This window comes from Cervus elaphus, chromosome 12 (assembly GCF_910594005.1).
Source record: "Cervus elaphus chromosome 12, mCerEla1.1, whole genome shotgun sequence".
Classification (NCBI taxonomy): domain Eukaryota; kingdom Metazoa; phylum Chordata; class Mammalia; order Artiodactyla; family Cervidae; genus Cervus; species Cervus elaphus.
The window spans coordinates 98,336,404-98,356,119 of record NC_057826.1 but is presented as its reverse complement, the minus strand read 5'-3'; the positions used below and the strand labels follow the sequence as shown (position 1 = coordinate 98,356,119).

General features: G+C 40.7%; 1 protein-coding gene across 3 annotated transcripts in view; it reads right to left on the bottom strand.

Annotated features, from left to right (window-relative positions):
- Window positions 1-18,898, bottom strand: part of DCP2 (decapping mRNA 2) — a 53,951-nt gene extending 35,053 nt beyond the window's left edge. Inside the window, exons 1-2 of one of the 3 annotated variants that reach the window (XM_043920205.1) lie at window positions 18,650-18,895; window positions 5,638-5,789 (exon numbers count right to left, since the gene is read on the bottom strand). In XM_043920205.1, the coding sequence (XP_043776140.1) occupies window positions 5,638-5,789; window positions 18,650-18,702 (205 nt within the window). In that variant the 5' untranslated portion in view covers window positions 18,703-18,895. Of the gene's footprint in view, window positions 1-5,637; window positions 5,790-18,649 lie in introns of all 3 variants that reach the window. The other 2 variants (XM_043920206.1, XM_043920207.1) reach the window with 2 other exon arrangements.
- Between the last annotated feature and the right edge of the window lie 818 nt (window positions 18,899-19,716).

The window sequence follows — 19,716 nt, the reverse complement described above, 5'->3', positions numbered from 1 at the left end:
CTCAAACAGAGGACCCTCTCAAAGGTTTTCAAGTCCTCTGTGAAAACTTACATATTCTGTCTTTTCATTTTTATGTTAATGTAAGAGAGGAAGGTTTGTAACAGATAAGGCAAAGAAAGGTGCAGGGAAAACTTGTAGTACACACATGTCAACATCCTCAAAGAAGTCAGCATTGTATTCACATTAACTACTGAGTTAAACAAAAACATCACATTAAATTCATTTTATGAAAACTAATTTTATGAGCTGTATATTTTTCTGTTTAAAAATATGGTTTTATAGCTGCAGTAAGAAATAAGGTTCTCAAAGAGCTCAAAAAAGGCAACCATCTATAACAACACTGTATTAAATAGGCAAGCACTAGGTTAAAAATATTTTTTGCTTTCATTTAGGGAGTGGGGGAATCATGTGGATATAATATTAACTATTCCGTAAAGCTCTATGGAAGGATTTTGGAAGATTCCAGCTTCCTGTAATTCTGAAAGCTATTTCCCATTAAAAGTCTAGCCTGAGATACTTAGTAAAAATTCCTTATGTGTTTTAGAGTCACCACAGATTTTTTTTTAATCTAATTATATATTTTAAATAAATAGATATTTTTTCCATTAAAAATTTAACCACAGGGGAAAAAATATGAAAATAACCCAGGAATAGAAGTAACTTCCAATAGTATTAAAGAGGAAGTGTCAAAGAGGAAGACACTTACCTCGTTTTTTTTCCTTTCTCTTCCTTCTCCCTACAACGTTCCTAATAATTTCACAGTGCATTAGTGTATCTATAACAAAGTTTTATCTCATCTTTCTACCCATTAAACAACTTCTTCAAAAAGAATAACAAACATTAGCAAAAGAAATTAAAATCAACGGACATCATCTTGAAAATTATCTATACTCTTCATTTACCCATTTTTTTTCCTACCCCAAAATCACCATAAAAAGAGTGAGCTGATGAACCAATCAACTGCAGACCAAGATATATTTGGAATTAATGATGAAAAGTACTTGCTCAAGTCCACACAATTAGCAAATAACAGAACCCAATCCAAAATGACATCAATTTCCTCACTGAAGACAACTCTTCAATCCTCCTCCATATTCAATAGTACATATAGTAATTCATTCCAACAATGGAGTGGAAAGTTGTTTTTTTTTTTTGGAGTGGAGAGTTTTTAAATACCACTTTTATTTAATGAGACAATGTACTTAACTCAAAAAACCTTGTGATATGCTGAGTAATGATAATTATTTTCTAATTTTTACTAAAATTATTATTTGACTACTGTCTTATTTTCTTAACCATCAAACCAAATTATTTTGCATCTTGAATCTTGGCTTACTGGGTCTTACCAACAGTTCTAAGACAAAGACAGAAGATCACACTGATTACATAAAGAATGGAAGAAGCTTTAAGCAGATACGTCTACTTGTATTACACATGTCCCGTCTCTTAACAATTCAGTGACTCTTTAGTAGACTCTTTTTAACATTTCTGCAAAAACATGAAAAATACACTCTAACTGTAGACAATCATTTCACTATAACTGCCATCCAAAATCCTTCTGTTGTCACAGATGACATCAATTTCCTCTCGGGTCAAGCTCTGGCCCCAGTTCCCCGTATTCCCTGTCCTCACATCCACGCCCACTGCTGGGACCAACCCCCGGAGCAACAGTCTGCACCTTGCCATCAACAGAACCATCACAGTACTTTGATTAGAATAAAACATCTTGGCCATAATTTTCTACAGCAGTCTTCTAAGTGGTCACAATATATGGTTATTCTACATCTATTTTTGACTGTTCTCCTGTCTCCATATTAGCACCCTCTGGCTTTTATTTTCTTCTCTCCACAATACAGTCCATCACTTCAATCAATGTCTTAGCAATATTCAAAATTCTTTTGCCACAGTTATGCATATAGCTCCCCAGCAAAACCTCAACCCAGGAGCAAGTCCAGGACAGTCACTCTGTAGCACACGCCGGGGTATGTAGTACACACCCAGCAAGTACTACCGGCACATACTCCGTTAAGTGCTATACCTGAGTAGCCCTAAAGAAAAGTCACAGGACTGTGCACAACCAACAAAAGGAAAAGCAGTCACAGAGAAGCCCTGCTCTTTGTCCAAGCTCGCACGACTGGTAAATGGCAACGATGGGATGGTAACGCAAGCAATGTGGCTCCAGAACTCACACTACTAACTTTTACTCTCCAGTCTCACAGGTACCGCAAATCAGTGTCCGTCATGCCCCCACAAAATTTCGCCTTTATTTTTCTACAAATGGAGCGGCACACCCATCCACTCAACCACTCAAATCAGAAACCTGGATACCATCCTTGATTCCTTCCTCTACCTCTCCTCAGACGTTCAAGTTAAGACAAAGTTTACCTCCTAAATACCACTGAAATTTAACATCTTCCATTCACTTCTATCAGAAGCTTCCATTTCTCTCATAAATTAATGAAACAGCATCTTAATTAGGTTTCCAATCTGACGTTCCTCCAATTCACTGCCTGCACTATTTGAGGAATGTTTTTCAAAACATCCCTAGAGAGAAATAAAGCAAATGTGGCAAAACGTTAACAATGGGTAAATACATAGAAAGGGTATGATGGCACTGGATTTTAATATTCTTTCCACTTCTCTGTAAGTTAAACTTTTTTCCTGGAAGTCTTTTTTTAATCTCCTACATTCTTTTATTACCCTTATGGGTAAAGTCCAGACAAATACAGCCCAGTAGATTCTGCCTCCAAAGAAGATTTTTATCTAATTTCAAATCTGAGTGGGATTACTCGCGTCACTATTTCTAATGAACACTAGGCTACCTTATCAGAACCTATCAGACTTCAGTGCGATCATGTCCTTTCCTGCCGGTCATCCTAAAGACAGCGGCCACATACACCCTGTTCACTACACAAAGCCTGGCACAGATGAAGCACTCAGTTATTTAACGGAGTCTGGGGACAGGAGAAGGGGACGATAGAGGATGAGACGGCTGGATGGCATCACCGACTCGATGGGCATGGGTTTGGGTAGACTCCAGGAGTTGGTGATGGACAGGGAGGCCTGGTGTGCTGCAGTTCATACAGTCGCAAAGAGTCGGACACGACTGAGCGACTGAACTGAACTGAACCACATTAGAGGAAGCTTTTTCTTCCACATAAGTGAATTAGAAGAAGAAACTTAACTAAAACAGGGGCGCTTTTTTTAAATAATAAGAAAAGTTTTAAAAATTCATATATATAAACACAATTGCAATTGTGTTTCAGGAAAAACTGCAATTCAGGAGACCCTGGGTTAGGAAGATCCCCTGGAGAAGGAAACACCAACCCACTCCAGTATTCTTGCCTGGAGAATTCCATGCACAGAGGAGCCCGGTGGGCCACAGTCCACAGGGTCAGAAGAGTCAGACATAACTTAGTGAGTAAACTACCACATAAGCACAAAATCTTATCCAGAACCCCAAAATATGTACAGTTGCTCTTATAAGACCCCAAGTCTATGCAAAACAGACCAAAACCAAAGAAGACAGCTTTCTTATTATATTCATGTTTCTCCAGTTAGATTACAGCTCTTTAAAAACAAAGTGTTCTATGATTTCCTCATAAAATCTGCTACCAAGACTCTAACAAAGATAGTGCTCCACAGTACTTCTATTCCTCCTTTTTTCATTTACTTCTCCATAGTTGCTGAAAAACTTTCAAAGGTTAACAGCTATACAGATTAACAGTTTATATAGCTATAAACAGTTTCATTCACTTTCTGCAGAACCCTAAGGGGTTCCTTATTTCATGCAGCTTAAGAAAAAGCACAGGGAGCTGAGCGTGAGGCTTAAGGCACCTATTCCTACTCCCTCTAGTGTAGTAGAGTGAACTTACGGGCATAGATCCGTGTCAACACACGGTGTAAATGACCAAGAGAACAAAAACCAAAGCATTTTGGCTCAACATTTAAAAACTCACAAATTCCCCTACATAACTTCCATCCCCATCTCCTCTTGGATCCCTGTAAGAATCTGAGTAAAAACTTACTTTCCAAGGTATTGCTTATCATTTCCAACTCCCCAATTTTGCTCCATCCCTTTTCTTTATCTGCAATGTATTTCCCACTCCAGCCTGCTTACAGGAAATGTATAGAATGAAAATTCTACATTCCCTTTAAAACATAGCCTTGCTTAAACGTGCATAAAACTTTCCACCTTCTGCCAAATTCTAAAAACAGTATCAAGAGCATTAGCAATTTACCAGGTTTTTGGCCTTGTGACATAGCTTCCTTTTATAATCTTAAATATTCGTGTGAATCTAATTATGACAAGTTTCTATCTTATTTGTAAATAGGGAGGAACAAAAGCTTCTCAGAAGGCAAGTAATCTGTCATAAAACCAAAAACTGTTTTGAACTGAGGAAGTATTCAATAATTACTTAAGAATATCTATCCCAGAAAGGTAGTAATCTCAATAAAGATCATTCAGTTAAGTGGTACAGCAAGAGGAATGTAAAAAAAACAAACACAAAAAACCAGATCAGTTCTAAAAACAGGCTAGCTATATCTGAAAGAAAAGAAAATCAAATTTATTTCTAATTATAACTGCACATTTTAGGGGGTCCGCAACATAAATAAGAATACAGTTGTCCCTCCAGTATCCACAGGTGTTACCAAGACCAACCTCACTCTGCTCACTACATGACAGGCCAATGAATCCGAGACACAAAGTTAAGGCAAAGAATATGATTTTATTCAGAGGGCCAACTAACCAAGATGGCCAACTAACGTCTCAAAATAATCATTTTACCAGGGGCTGGATGCCAGGTTCTTTTATAGACAGACATGGGGCGGAGGTGAGGAAACAAAGTAAAAAGACTATTAACCTTGCAAGTTATCTCCTAGAATGGCCAGCCTCAGGCAGGGGGGTGTGTTCATTTCTTCCTTCCTGCCAACTACAGGTGGGGGGTGGGGGGGGTCTAAACAAAGAAACTTTAAAAACAGTCAGGCTTCTCTGAAGCAGGCCATTATGTATGATTATAATAACAAAAGCAATAGAAAGCAAGTTAAAGAAACAATTTGAATATGGAGTCGGAATTGACTTCTCCCTGCAACAATGTGTGACCCACAGATAGCGGCCAACTCTACCAAGCCTTTTGACACCATCAAGGAAACTCGAGCTGGCTTCCCTGGGGGCTCAGTGGTAAAGAACCCTCCTGCCAATGCGGGAGACGAGGGTTTGATCCCTGGGTCGGGTAAATCTCCTGGAGAAGGAAATGGCAACCCACTCCAATATTCTCACATGGGAAATTCAATGGCAAAGGAGGCTGATGGGCTATATGGTCCATGGGGTCACAGAAAATTGGACATGACTTAGTGACTAAACAAGGAACATCTATGAATTCTGGTATCCTGAGGGAAGGGGAGTGGTCCTGGAACCACCCCCATGAATACCAAGGTGCAACCCTACTATCAAACTGTGCCTACCACCATCAGGCACAAACCATATGTATATGCTTTATGTATTTGACAAATTTTAGAAATCATTACGTTTTATTTAAAAGATTATAAATCTCAAAGACAAGCAAAAGAAAATTTGTGCTAAAACATCTTATTAACAAGAATGAAAGACAGTCATTATAGTAATAAAAAGGATATCAGCTTTAGCAAAGTCTCTTATCCCACACTGAGGTAATCCTGGTGTGTTCTGCATGTAGAAATCCAAGTAAAACCAATGGGCAAGTTCAATCTGAAAACACACTCGGATAGCATTGTCTCTTTCCTCGCTGGGAATATGCAAAATAAATCGGCTGTCAAAAACAAAAAACATACAAAAATTACATTTACAAACCATAACAATTTATTTTAACCTTTTTAATTGCTTCATTCCTGACCCACCAACGCGAGAACAGATCAAAAGCAGTACTGATCAAGGAAGCAAAATTGGCAGGAAAGTGAAAATGTTAGTCGCTCAGTCTGTCCAACTCTTTGCGACCCCATGGGCTGTAGCCTCTGTCCATGGAATCCTCCAGGCAAGAATACTGGAGTGGGTTGCCATTCCTTTCTCCAGGGGATCTTCCCGACCCAGGGATCAAACCCAGGTTCCTGCACTGCAGACAGATTCTTTACCATCAGCGCCATCAGGGAACCCAGGGAAGATGAGTTATGAATGAATCTCATTCATAACACAATTTTTTTAAGAGGCCATCTATCCTCTGTTCACAAGTACAGAGATTAAGAACTCACTAACAATAAATTAAAGGTGAGTAACAAAACAAACTTGTGGGACTTCCCTGAGGTCCAGTGGTTAAGACTCCATGCTTCCACTGAAGCAGACACAGATTTCATGCCTGGTAGGGGATGTTAGCACATCCCGCAAGCCATGTGGTGTGGACAAAAAAAAAAAAAATAGAAAGAAAAAAAAATCACTAGGATTCCCTCCCATGTCTGGTAACATTTTCAAAGAATATATGCAAATAAATTCATACACTCAAACAGGAAAGATGTTAGCTGTTTAATCTTTATATTTAAAGTATTACAAAGAAATGCAAAAGAAATCATTAATAGACCAGACTTCCCAAAGAGCTCATCTGAAGAACCTGAGTTCAAAATAACTTTCAAATACAATCACTTTAAAAAAAAGAAAATCTAAATTGTCTTTTCCAAGTACATTCAGAGGAACAGTTAATACATAGTATAAGTGTACGCTATATTATACATACAAATGTTTATGTATGATTAAGATAATGAACCCCTTTTTTGTGCAACAAACCAATCAAAATTTATGTGATTTACAGGACACATTAAGCAACAACCATTAACCTTCTTCCATGCTTAGCATTTTCTGTAACCTTTTTCTAGTGACTTTTAGAGACAAAATGAAATTACATAAAAGAAATCCACTGGTGTCTAGAGTCATTTTTTAAAATTAAAAATAGCATCACCCAATTTGATCACTTACATGAGCAGTCCCCAACCTCTCTGGCACCAGTTTCATGGAAGACAATTTTTCCATGGACTGGGACAAGGGGAATGGTTTGGGGATGATTTAAGCACGTTACATTTACTGTGCCCTTTATTTCTATCATTATTATGACATCCGATCCACCTCAGATCGCCAGGCATAGATCCCAGCCTTTGGGGCCTCTGACTTACGCTATCCACTAGTTGTGGTGATAAACGTTCTTTGCTGTTCTCAAGTTTCAAGTCAAATCTCAAAACAATGCTGTAAAAATTATAAAAATATATCATTCCAACAGGGAACTGAATAAGTAGCAGTTAAGACAAATATATGTACAATAATCTAGAAAAACAATCTGTATTAAGATTAATCTGTATTAAGAACAAGACAGGTAACACGCAACCCTGACAGCATTGTCTAAGACATAAAAATCTCTTCCACGTGGCATTTAAGATCCAGTGCCTGCTCACCTGCACAGCCTCTATCACTCTGTAAAGTTCTTTATAGCCAGTGACACCTGATTCTTAGAAATGTGCTAAATTGCCATCCACATACTATCTCTCTCCTCTCCTTATAATTCATTCCTCATGACTTACTTATAGGTCATGAGGAACGACTTATGAAGTACCTACTTCATTCATTTCTTATAATTCATTCCTCATGACTTACAAACACTGCATCTCCTACAGTGGTAGGTATATCAGACTCCTCTAAACAGATTTATATACTCTTTCAACTCCTACTCCATTAAAGCAATTATCTGATTTTTACTACTGGGTGCATGCTTAATCGCCAAGTCATGTCCAAGACTTTGTGCACCATGGACTGTAGTCCACCAGGTTCCTCCATCCGTAGGATTTTTCAGGCAAGAATACTAGAGTGGTTTGCCATTTCCTTCTCCAGGGGGTCTTTCCGACCCAGAGATCAAACCCACATCCCCTACACTGCAGGCCAATTCTTTACCACCATTACGGTCCATAAACTGTTCCAAGTTAGTTCACTGAGATAAAGTGCTGAAATCAGTCTTGAATATTCATTGGAAGGACTGATGCTGAAGCTGAAAACTCCAATCCTTTGGCCATCTGATGTAAAGAGCTGACTCACTAGAAAAGACCCTGATGCTGGGAAAGACTGAAGGTGGGAGGAGAAGGGGACGACAGAGGATGAGATGATTGGATGGCATCACCAACTCAACAGACATGAGTTTGAGTAAACCCCGGGAGTTGGTGATGGACAGGGAGGCCTGGCATGCTGCAGTCCATGCGGTCGCAGAGTTGGACACAACTGAGCGACTGAACTAACTGATCTTTGCATATTTTTACTCCTATAGTCTAGCAAACTGTCTGACACATACTGGCAGTTACAATTTATCTTTGAAATATAAGACGGGAGTAAGCACACTCCACTCTGTCCCTCCCACAAAATGCAGCTATAAACCCTGAATGAAATACACAGACCAGCTATGTGAGGATGGTGAAAAGTAAACAGCAGCAGGAAGATTGAGGAGGACAAATATCTGAATTTACCATTTTTCCACCCTCCAGTATCCCTAAGGTGGACTGGGGGTTAGAAGTGAGCGCCAGGAGCCCTCAAGTGCTGCCTCAAGGATCAAGACAGGATCTAAAGGAATCCCTCCACAATGGGGGTCTCCCCCTCTCTACTCCCTTCTCTCATGCCACAGTACCAAGCAATGCCATACTGGTTAGAGTTGGCAGCAAGTGACTGTAACAGGGTCCACAGAAGTTAAAACCTTGTCGGACAAGAACGTTCCTCTCCGATCACAAGAACTGTGCAGTCCCAACAGAGCAGGGCCAACATCCATAGCTTATCCTCATCTCCAGGCATGAGGAGAGTCACATCAAACACGTGGTAAAGTGGCTTTCGGTTTCCGCCATTTTTCAATATTCTAATTCTTCAAAAAGGGGAGCCAAGAACTACCAGGCAGACAGCAGAGAAGGAGGAGCTGAGGCCCCACAGAATCATCTATGACTCTGACGCTCAACCCCAAGCTGCACAAACATGGGCAGACTGGGGCTTCCCTGGTGGTCTGGGGGTTAAGAATCTGCCTTCCAATGAGGGAGACACAGGTTCAATCCCTGTCCTGGAACTAGGATCCCCCATGCTGCAGGGAGACTAAGCCCCCGCGCCACAACTATTGAAGCCCATGCGCTGTATCGCATGTGCTCCAGAACAAGAGAGTCCAGAAGCAGCCTGCACGCCGCAGCCAGAGCGAGCCCGTGTGCGGCAACAAAGATCCAGCGCTTAGACCACCAGCAGTACACAGACGTAGTCAACTCAACTACCTACGAGAGACCACTCCTCCAGCCTCAGACTAGCTAGCACACGATACACCAAGACAGAACGCACACAAAAACTAGACTCATTTTATCTGATTTTAATAAACTTACACCAAGTCTCAAAAGGGGCTTCTCTGTGGCTCAGATGGTAAACTAATCTGCCTGCAATGCGGGAGACCCAGGTTTGATCCCTGAGTCAAGAAGATCCCCTGGAGAAGGGAATGGCTACCGACTCCAGTCTTCTTGCCTGGAGAATCCCATGGACAGAGGAGCCTGGCGGGCTACAATCCATGGGGTCGCAAAGAGCTGGATGCAGCTAAGCGACCAACACTTTCAAATCTCAGGGAAAAAAAAAAAAAAAATGAAAGAAAGAAAAGAAAAACCACTTGTCTATTATTTCTTCATGTTCTCAGTTTGGGACATTTTCTACTGAACTCCATTATGGAAGAAGATCAAGAATTAACTCTATTCCTCCTCTCATTCGGCACACCATTGTCCTCTCTCCATCACCCCAACAAATGGTATCTTAGTTTCCTTTTTTAATCTCAGCACTGCTAACATCTGGAGCACGTAACTCTGTGTTGAGAGGAGCTGTGCTGTACACTCGAGGTGTTCAGCAGCATCCACAGCCTTGGCTTATCAGGTACCAACAGCACGCTCCAGCAAGCGGCAACAACCAAAAAGGTCTCCAGTCACTGCCAAACGTCCCTCGAGAGGAGCAAAACTCAGTCCCAGTCTATAACCACAGCATCAGATCAGCATTCAAGTCCTCCCACTACGGTTCTTTAAACACAACTCACAGCTAAGCCATATAATCCACGGTTTTTTCCCATTTAAAAAATTACTTAATTTAGCTGCGCGGGGTCTCAGTTGCGGCACATGGGATCTTTTAGCTGTAGCATGCGAACTCTCAGCTGCGGCATGCAGGATTCTAGTTCCCTGACCAGAGCCCGAACCTGGGCCCCCTGCGTTGGCAGCAGAGTCTTAGCCGCTAGACCATCAGGGAAGTCCTCGTTTTCCCTCTTAAGCACAATCAAAAGTTCTCCCACTAATTAATGTCTTGTCATTGCTTTACTTTCTCTATACCTGTCACTAACTCAATCTTTCACTAGTTTTCTAAATTCTTTTCTCGAGGTGTTCATTCAAGACACACCAGTTTCATCTTGAAGACTATCCCTGAGCCTTCTGATCTGTTCCAATTTGGAGTGACTGCCACTGCATATAATATACATCTGTCATCCTATGCTGTCCTTTCACTAGCATCCTATGGTTCCCACATTTCCACCCTATACTAGACCTCATGTTCTTACATCCCGTCTTCCTCCTGATTAATGTACTTCCTTATTTTCACTTAGTACCACCTTCCATGCCTTCTGGAGAAAGAATGCAGGAGAGATAAATATTAAGACATAGTGAATTTGAAAATATCTTTATCCTCACACTTGACAACTTGGCTAAGTAAAGAATTCCAGGTTGGAAATCATTTTCTTTCAGAAGCCTGAAGACAGTGCTCTTTCCTGCCAGCCTACAATTTTGATGTGTAGACTGAAGCCACCCCAATTCCTTCATCCAACCTTTTTTCTCACTGGAAGCTTCCAGCTTCTTCCTTCTGTCGTTCATGTTCTAAAATTCCCTAGCTGTCTCTTTTCCATCCACTGCATCACTTGTTCAATGGAATTCATCCACTTAGAAACTCACCTCCTTCAGTATTGAAAGACCTCATGGAACGATCCTATGATTCTCCAATTTTCTCTGTTATGTCCTACGTCTAACTTCTAAAACCCTTACTTTCTGGGAAACAGTCTCTTACAAGCCACCTACTGGGCTTTTTGTTTCTACTCTCATATTTTAAATTCCAAACGCTATTTTTAATTGCTTAAATTATGCTTTCATAGATTATTTTGCTATTACATGACTGTAAAAACCTCTCTCTCTAAGGAGTAGTTCTGGGGTTCTTTTTCTTCTTCTACCTGCATAGTTTGATCTTTTCAGTCATTTTTCATTGTCATTGCTAATTTTAAGGTCTACATTCTGCCTTGAGGCCTATTTCAGATATTCATACTTTCAAGACTACAAGGCTTTTTTAGGAGGCTTGTCAAACATGAGGGACCATTAAAGGGGATTAGGCTGAGCCATTCGATCAAGGAACTTCCAATGTCAGTATCTTCAGGTATTTCCTCATGGGCTAGTCAGAGCACCTAGACAAAAACCTTCCAATCCATCAGGAGGTAAAGGCCAGGCTTCCACTTTCCGGGAACTGAGCAGAGGAAGAGGGATGGTTTTCAGCATGTACACGGTATTCACCACCTCATCTCTGTCACTTTTCAATATCCTCTAATTCTGAAGCAGAGTGACTACTACAATATTCACTCTTTCACAAGCCTGTCAGGTCTGCTAAACCACATGCCACTTTCACTTCTGCTGTATAGTTTCCAAATTTTGTGGCTCATCTCTTCATCCATTCTCCCCTTTCTTGTGGGGTTATACATTTGAAATTTTTTAACTTTTAGTGGAGCAGATGCTTGTGCACAATCCACTATCTTTAACTAGGAATTCACATGACAACAGATTTCTAGAGGATGCCAACCACAATCTAAAATGGGGTACAAAACACCTAAGACAGAGAAATTCAACCCTATTCCCATCCCAATCGGCAAAGTCCTGAATAAGAAAACTTTTTAAAAGGCTAACTTAACAGCCAAGTCTGTTAATAGGAGAACATCCACACTTCTTTCACTCCTCTGACAGTCAGGAGTTTCTCCTACAAAAGGCAGGGGAGGGAGGAACAGCACCCAAGACTCTCTTCTAACTTCAGCAAATGGGTGTGAGTGCTGGCACACCAAAACGAAACGCCTGCACGCTGGTACTCAAGGGCTCCCCAGCGTTTAAGAGCCAGCTCCCGTCTGTTCTCATCAAGCAGCCAGCCACACAAGCCCCTCTACAGCCCCACTGAAACTCGGGACAGCAACCAAAAAGTCACCCAACGTTTAAGGAAAACCTAACTCATGACAAAGAAAAAATTAAACTCATTTAAAAAACTGGCTCTGAAGAAAAGCGCTCTCAAGGGTATCTCCTGGAACCTTGGTGCTGCAAGTGCGGGCCCTGGGCCACCTGGAAACATAACTGTGAGAAGAGAAACAGACACTTCAGTCCCACACAGGCTCAGAAAGCTGGCTCCCTGATGATCCTCTCAAAGAGGCAACTTTAGAATGAACACCAGCAAAACAAGAATGAAAATAAAGAAAGCACAAAACAGAGCGTTCAAGAGAGAAGAGACACAACCTGGGAGAGCAGGGAAAAGGGAATTCTAGTACAGTGCAGACTGGACTAGACAGTGAAGATCTCTAAGACAGCATTCTCCAGGAAAAAAGGATTCAGTAGAAGAGCAGACGGTACAACTGAGTGAGACCAAGGATATCTAAGGAGCAGATGAGGGTGTGACGGTGGAAGGCAGCTAGAACCTACAGGCATTTTGAAGGAGAAGGGTAAATGTACAAGAGAGTCACAGTCCAAACATGAAACAAAAAAGTTAGAACAAAAGGGGGGAAAAATATTACAGAATAGCTAGAAGGAATCAGGGGATAATGAACAAAGCATATGCTTCTTTATCCAAAAGAAAAAACTAAAAGATATCACTTAGAGCAACTTGTAGAATGTAAGAAAGAAGAATGTATTTGGACATTCTCTCTCAAGATTCTTAAAAAAGGATCTTGACTATGTTCAGAATCTTGTAGACTTGCCTCTACTGTGTAGACTTGCCTCTACTGTGAAAAGTATTTACTCAGTCATGATGTATAACAAATGCCATTATTATTATTCATCCCCTGCAATCAACCAGTAGCAGGAAGTTTAAGATTTCATAATGTTACAAAATGTAATATATATACTATCAATCTTAATTTTTAAGTCACCTGGATAGAAGCTGAGGGAGTAGGTAAGAAAAGAAATAGAAGAAATGATGGGGCACTAACTGCCTCACCCTACCAAATACAGACTTGAGAGACACTGACGTTCATAAAACAGAAGTAAAACTTATAAGCATAGTAAAGTCACAAAGATAACCAATGGAACAATTTAAAGTAGTAATATAACTGCACTGGAAGTAGGACAAGGGCAACAGTAAGTGTAAACTAAATTCCCACCTAATAATCTACCAAGATACACTAAATCCTCAATCTAATATCTGAAGTTGATAGAAACTGGTACAAGTAAACTTTAAAATATTGAAAAATCCATTAGAAGACTTCACAAAACAGGTGAGGTCTGCAGAGCAGAACTAGGATGAAAGGGGTAGGGAAAGAGATTGTTGCTTTTCTTTTCACAAATTCATCTGTACTGATTAAAAAAAAAAAAACTTACAGATGAGTACATTTTAAAAGTTAAAGGCAAATTTTTTAGAAACTTTTAAGAAAAAAAATTTTACACAGGAAAATTAAACTTCAATGCTTTCATTCTGTGAATGTTTGTGATCTGTTTTATATATTTAAAAGTGTGTGTACATACATACATGTGTATATTTTAAAAGCTAAAGTAAAATGCTTTTCACAATATTTTGTTATGGGAAAAATTTCTCCACTTCACAAAAAGTCATCTTTTCAATGTTTCCACAGATAGAAAAAGCGTTACCACAAGGACTGAAATTAACACAAAAATGTTTCAGGTGAAATGAACACTTAAATGGTTATTTCATTAACCTATGAGATCACCAAAACAGCAATATTAGTTGCCAGACTATACCTTTCTCCTTTTAACACAGGAGTGTTTAATTCTTAAAGGGACTTATAAATAACTTCAAACTCTTCTTTAGGAGGAACAACTTACCAAACTGCAGCTTTCAGTTTTTACTTTAAAATCATGCTTTCCAAATCTTTAATAAGATTATTTAAATAGTACCGAAAAATATTTTTAACTTTTAACATTAGAAATCATGGTGCACCAAAGACGAGTATCACCCACCATACAATGATGCTGATTTACTTTTACATTCACAAACATACTGTATAGAACAGTTTTGGTTCACCAAAGCATTTTAGACAAGTCTTCCTTGCTGTCCTCCAACTCCACTTCACCCAGAAGTTACCAGTTTTATCAGTTTGGTATATATACTTTCAGAATTCTGTGCATGCACACAAACATGTATTCACAAAACATTTAAAAATTTAACACAGAGCACCAAATGACTAGTTATTACTCTCAGTAGTATATTGTGTACATTTTCAAGACACAAATACTCTCCTTCGGTTTACTGTTTGCTAATTGCCTTAGGAATTTCTAATGGCTGCACAGTATTCCTGTAAATGAAATACCCCATATTCAACTGCCTGAAAAATAATATTCCATGTCTTAGGTAAGCTGTCTAATGGTCAAAGTCATATCTTGAAAATTGAAGTCTCCTGCTCTAATTTCTCACATAAAAATCACTCTCAAATTTTACATTTCCCCAAAACATATTAATATATGGTCAATAACTAAACTAGACATGATTAGCAGGACTATGTTTATCAAAGATCAAAATAATAAAAGAAAAAAACTTTAAAGATATGGATAAAGAAGAACTAAAACTGGAGAAAATACAAAGGGACTGAAAACAAGAGTCAAGACCAAACTTATAAATCAAGAGGCACTTTAAAAAGTACTAAACAATAGGAAAAAAAGATGTTAAAAGAGTACAGAAAAACTAAACTTTTTCAATTTAAGCTTTATTTTCATAGAAAGTAAGTGTGAAAGTTTCTGAAAGAGCTCATAAGCAAAAGTCAAAATTGTTAATATTAAAAATCTTTGTATTAATCAAAGATATTGTAAACATTAACTTGAAAATGGTATTACTTTTAAAACCTGAAGTTTTAAGAAATGGTTATTTGGTTCTGAAATGGAGCAGGAGTCATCACAGACAAAGACATCCCCACCCTCTCTCTCTCACCTCTTGTTTAAAGGAAAGTTTTAGCCTCCTAAGCTAAATTTGATTCAGAGAAGCAAAATGCAGAAAACTAAGGAAAGCAGTCAAGCAAGACAAGATAATACTGGCTTAACCATAAAGCAAAGTCAAGGACCTTTAGTTCCTGCCCGAGGCCTGCAGATAGTATCCTGAGCCGTATCCTGCAGTTGTTTTGTAAAAACTAAAACCCTCACCAGGTGGAAGAACCCAACTGCATGCTAACCACCAACAAGCAGACCTTAGACCCTTAAAACCAGGCTGATAATTTGAATTCTAAAATGCCACCCTGTTACCTCACCACCACCTAATCAGGAAGAGATCCATGAGCTGCTGACTCACCACGACCCTGTCCCTCATCTTCCCTGTAAAAACCCTTCTTTGACCATCCCTGGGGAGTCTGTCTTTTAAGCATGAACTGCCATTCTTCCTTGCAAGGCCCATCAGTGAATGCAGCATACTTCCCTTTACCACAATTCTATATCACTATAGGCTTTGCTGCATGTCAGGCAAGTAGACCCAACTTTGGTTGGATAACCGTTTCCTATTAGTTTATCAAGTAGCTAGCCCTAATTTTTAAACACATCAACCGTGCGGGTCCAAAAAACAGTAACTACAAAAAATTTCCTTAAAGGAAAAAATGAAAGTTTTCTCTATTCCAAAAGATCTGCATAAAATAGTTTAAATACACTTAACTAGAAAACCAAGTAAGAATCTTTACTTAACACTTAACAGATGTTTAACATGAAGTCTACAAAACACCATTATTTTTAAGTAGGATTCAGTTCAGGTCAGTTGCTCAGTCGTGTCCGACTCTTTGCGACCCCATGAATCGCAGCACGCCAGGCCTCCCTGTCTATCACCAACTCCCGGAGGTTACTCAAACTCATGTCCATCGAGTCGGTGATGCCATCCAACCATCTCATCCTGTGTCGTCCTCCTCCTGCCCCCAATCCCTCCCAGCATCAGGGTCTTTTCCAATGAGTCAACTCTTCGCATGAGGTGGCCAAAGTGTTGGAGTTTCAGCTTCAGCATCAGTCCTTCCAATGAACACCCAGGACTGATCTCCTTTAGGGTGGACTGGTTGGATCTCCTTGCAGTCCAAGGGACTCTCAACAGTCTTCTCCAACACCACAGTTCAAAAGCATCAATTTTTTGGCACTCAGCTTTCTTCACAGTCCAACTCTCACATCCATACATGACCACTGGAAAAACCATAGCCTTGACTAGACGGACCTTTGTTGGCAAAATAATGTCTCTGCTTTCTAATACGCTATCTAGGTTGGTCATAACTTTCCTTCCAAGGAGTTAAGCGTGTTTTAATTTCATGGCTGCAATCACCATCTGCAGTGATTTTGGAGCCCAAAAAAATAAAGTCTGACACTGCTTCCGCTGTTTCCCCATCTATTTGCCATGAAGTGATGGGACCAGATGCCATGATCTTAGATTTCTGAATGTTGAGCTTTAATCCAACTTTTTCACTCTCCTCTTTCACGTTCAAGAGGCTCTTTAGTTCCTCTTCACTTTCTGCCATAAGGGTGGTGTCATCTGCATATCTGAGGTTCTTGATATTTCTCCCGGCAATCCTGATTCCAGCTTGCGCTTCTTCCAGCCCAGCATTTCTCATGATGTACTCTGCATATAAGTTAAATAAGCAGGGTGACAATATACAGCCTTGACGTACTCCTTTTCCTATTTGGAACTAGTCTGTTGGTCCACGTTCAGTTCTAACTGTTGCTTCCTGACCTGCATACAGGTTTCTAAGTAGGATTACACACATCAAACCACCTTCATAACGGTTGATATGACTTCTTTAAATGATGCAGTCTTCTGTAATATACAATATAAACCCAATACTAATGGGACAATTAGTTTAGATGCCTGTTAAAACTATAAATTACCTATCTTTTCTAAACCACCTGTATCGCTATTAATTCATACGTAACTATTGCTCATCTTTCCTAATACTACTCATATTTAATTTTTCTAACTATAAAATGTACATCCTCTAAAAAAATTTGGAAAGATGAATCAGAAAAACTGTAATTCCACTTTTGACATGTTCTCCCAGTCATTTATCTAACAAACATCAAACCTCTTTTTTTCTTAAGTTATAACCATATCATCACTAAAGAAGTACAGAGATGTTAATTCTTAGTGGTTGCAAAATTAGTCTCTTTACTTATCTACATGTACTTTTGTGAAGTAATAACATTAGAGAGGACTTTCTATTTCATCCACCAGTGTTAAGAAAAAAAGGTACAGGCATTAGAAAGAAAAAGGGCTAATTTCAAACATTGATTTTCTAAATTAAGATGAAAATGACCTTGTATAAATTACAATGTGAGTCTGTCTGAGAGATGAAAATGGAAAAAACTGGATCTACCAAATAGGGTTATTTTGAGGATTAAATGATACATGTGAAGAGAGCATCCAGTGTCTGCTTGGCACTCAGTAGTAACTTCACTAGTATCAGTTCTTCCTTTCCCCCTAAAGTCGTGAATGCAACACAACTACTAAAAGTCAGACTTTTAGATATAAATTTAGACATAAATAGTGAAAAGTGGTCGTCTTATCAGAGCCTGTATTCATTTGTAATCTAAATTATTTCACATCCCACTTACACCAGCGACAACTCAGGTTATTACTACACCAGAAACATTTCCTTTTCCTGAAATAAAATTTTAAGTCTATTTTACACATGCTTGAAAGTGAAAGTACACTTGCCTATCTAAAATTATAGCCAACAAGAGAGAAGAATGCAGAAAATTATCTTGTAAAAGTATAGCATCAGTTAAAACCCAGCAGCTGAGAATACGTTCAAGGATAATTAAGAGATGGAGGAAAAAAAGCAACTCTAGACTTTTTCTCTTCCCCTCACTCCCAAGGATAAGTTTGGGGATGAACAAGAGAGTAATTTTTCGCAGCAATTTACAGAGAACGCCACGGACAAATAAGAATACTCCGGGGGAGTGGCGGGGGCGGGGGGGGGAATTTGAAAATTGTTCTCTACGTAGGTCCGAAAAGCTGGGACTCCAAGACTTAAAAACCTTGGGATCTTTCAACAGAACTGGGGAATGAGATGGAGGGAAGAGAGGGTAAGACTGTCGACAGAAGTCAGAGTCAGAAAAAGCAACGGGAGGGGGAGGGGCAGCCCCCAAAATGCCAAAGACCCGGCTGCTTCGCTTGCGGGAAAGCAAAATAGTTGAGCAACTAAGAAAATGAGGAAATCCCAGCGCTGCGAGAGAAGGAGTGGAGGAGGGTGCGTGAGAAACTGGGAGGCTACAGCGGAAAAAGAGGGGTGGTGTCGGAGATAAGAGTCGACCGGGAAAAGGAGCAGAGGCGGGACGGGAAAGCCGGGACAAGGATGTGGACCGGGAGAGGAGACGCGGAGGTCTCCGGGGTCGCCGAAAGTGAGAGGAGGGAAAAAGAAAAGCAGGAGACGACAGGGGGCCGAAGCAGCGAGGGGCGCCACGGTACCTGCAGAGATCGTCCAGGACGCTGCCGGGAATCTCCACCCGTTTGGTCTCCATGATGAGGACCCACAGCAGGAGCAGTGCATCCCGGCTCCGCGCGGCCGGGGACCGAGGGTACTGCAGGAAGACTCCGGCTCGCCGGAGAACACGCAGGAGCTGCGGCAGCAGCGGCGGTGGCTCCTACGGAAACGAGAGGGGAAAAGGGGCGGGACCGCTTACTTCCTTCCGGCTCCCTCAGCCCGGGACCCCGAGGCTGGGCCTAGGCGGGGGGCGGAGTCCCGAGAGCCACGCCCCTGCTCTGCTTGAAAGACCCAATGGGAAGGTGGAGAACTGGGACCCTGAGCAAGCTAAGCCAATGGGAAGGTGGAGAACTGGGGCCCTGAGCAAGCTAAGCCAATGAGGTGTTTGTTTATTGGTCCGTCGGCTCCAATCGTCTTCAAGCTGCCCAGTTACTACTCAGTAAACCAACTTCCCGCCGCTGGTCCTGGGCCTTGGGGTGGATAGGCGCATGCGCATCATCACTCTTTAACTCTACTAGGAAGTCTGCAGGGTGCCGGTTTTCCCTCTAGGTGGTCTTCCGCACCCTCTCTCGGTGACTGAGTAGGCGCTCTGACCTTTGCAGTGCTGAGCCTGTGGGCGCATTCAGCACGAGTGTGCACGCATGATTTCTGTCACCAGAGACCCCGCACACACTCTCACCGTCACCCCCGCCACTTCCAGGTTGTGTATCCTTTCACTACCACCCCCCGCAGAGAGTTGTCATTTTTGTGGTGGCTCACCTCTTTTGCTCTGCAGGCACCCAGCCCTAACTGTGAAGACAGGGCGTTTTTATCCCTGTATTTGACACCATGTGAAATATGAATTGATTGAACCTGAACTCGGGAAACTTCATTCCACCTGCTGCGAGCTCACATCACTCCGACTGGCTAGTCATCATTCATTCCACAGTCTTGCTTAATGGAGTCTTAATGGATCCTTGCAGAAACTCTGGATCCATCCATTTTTCAACTTGCTCTTTTTATATCAGACTCATAGGCCCACACACACCTGCTCAGCCGTGAGTTTAGTTCT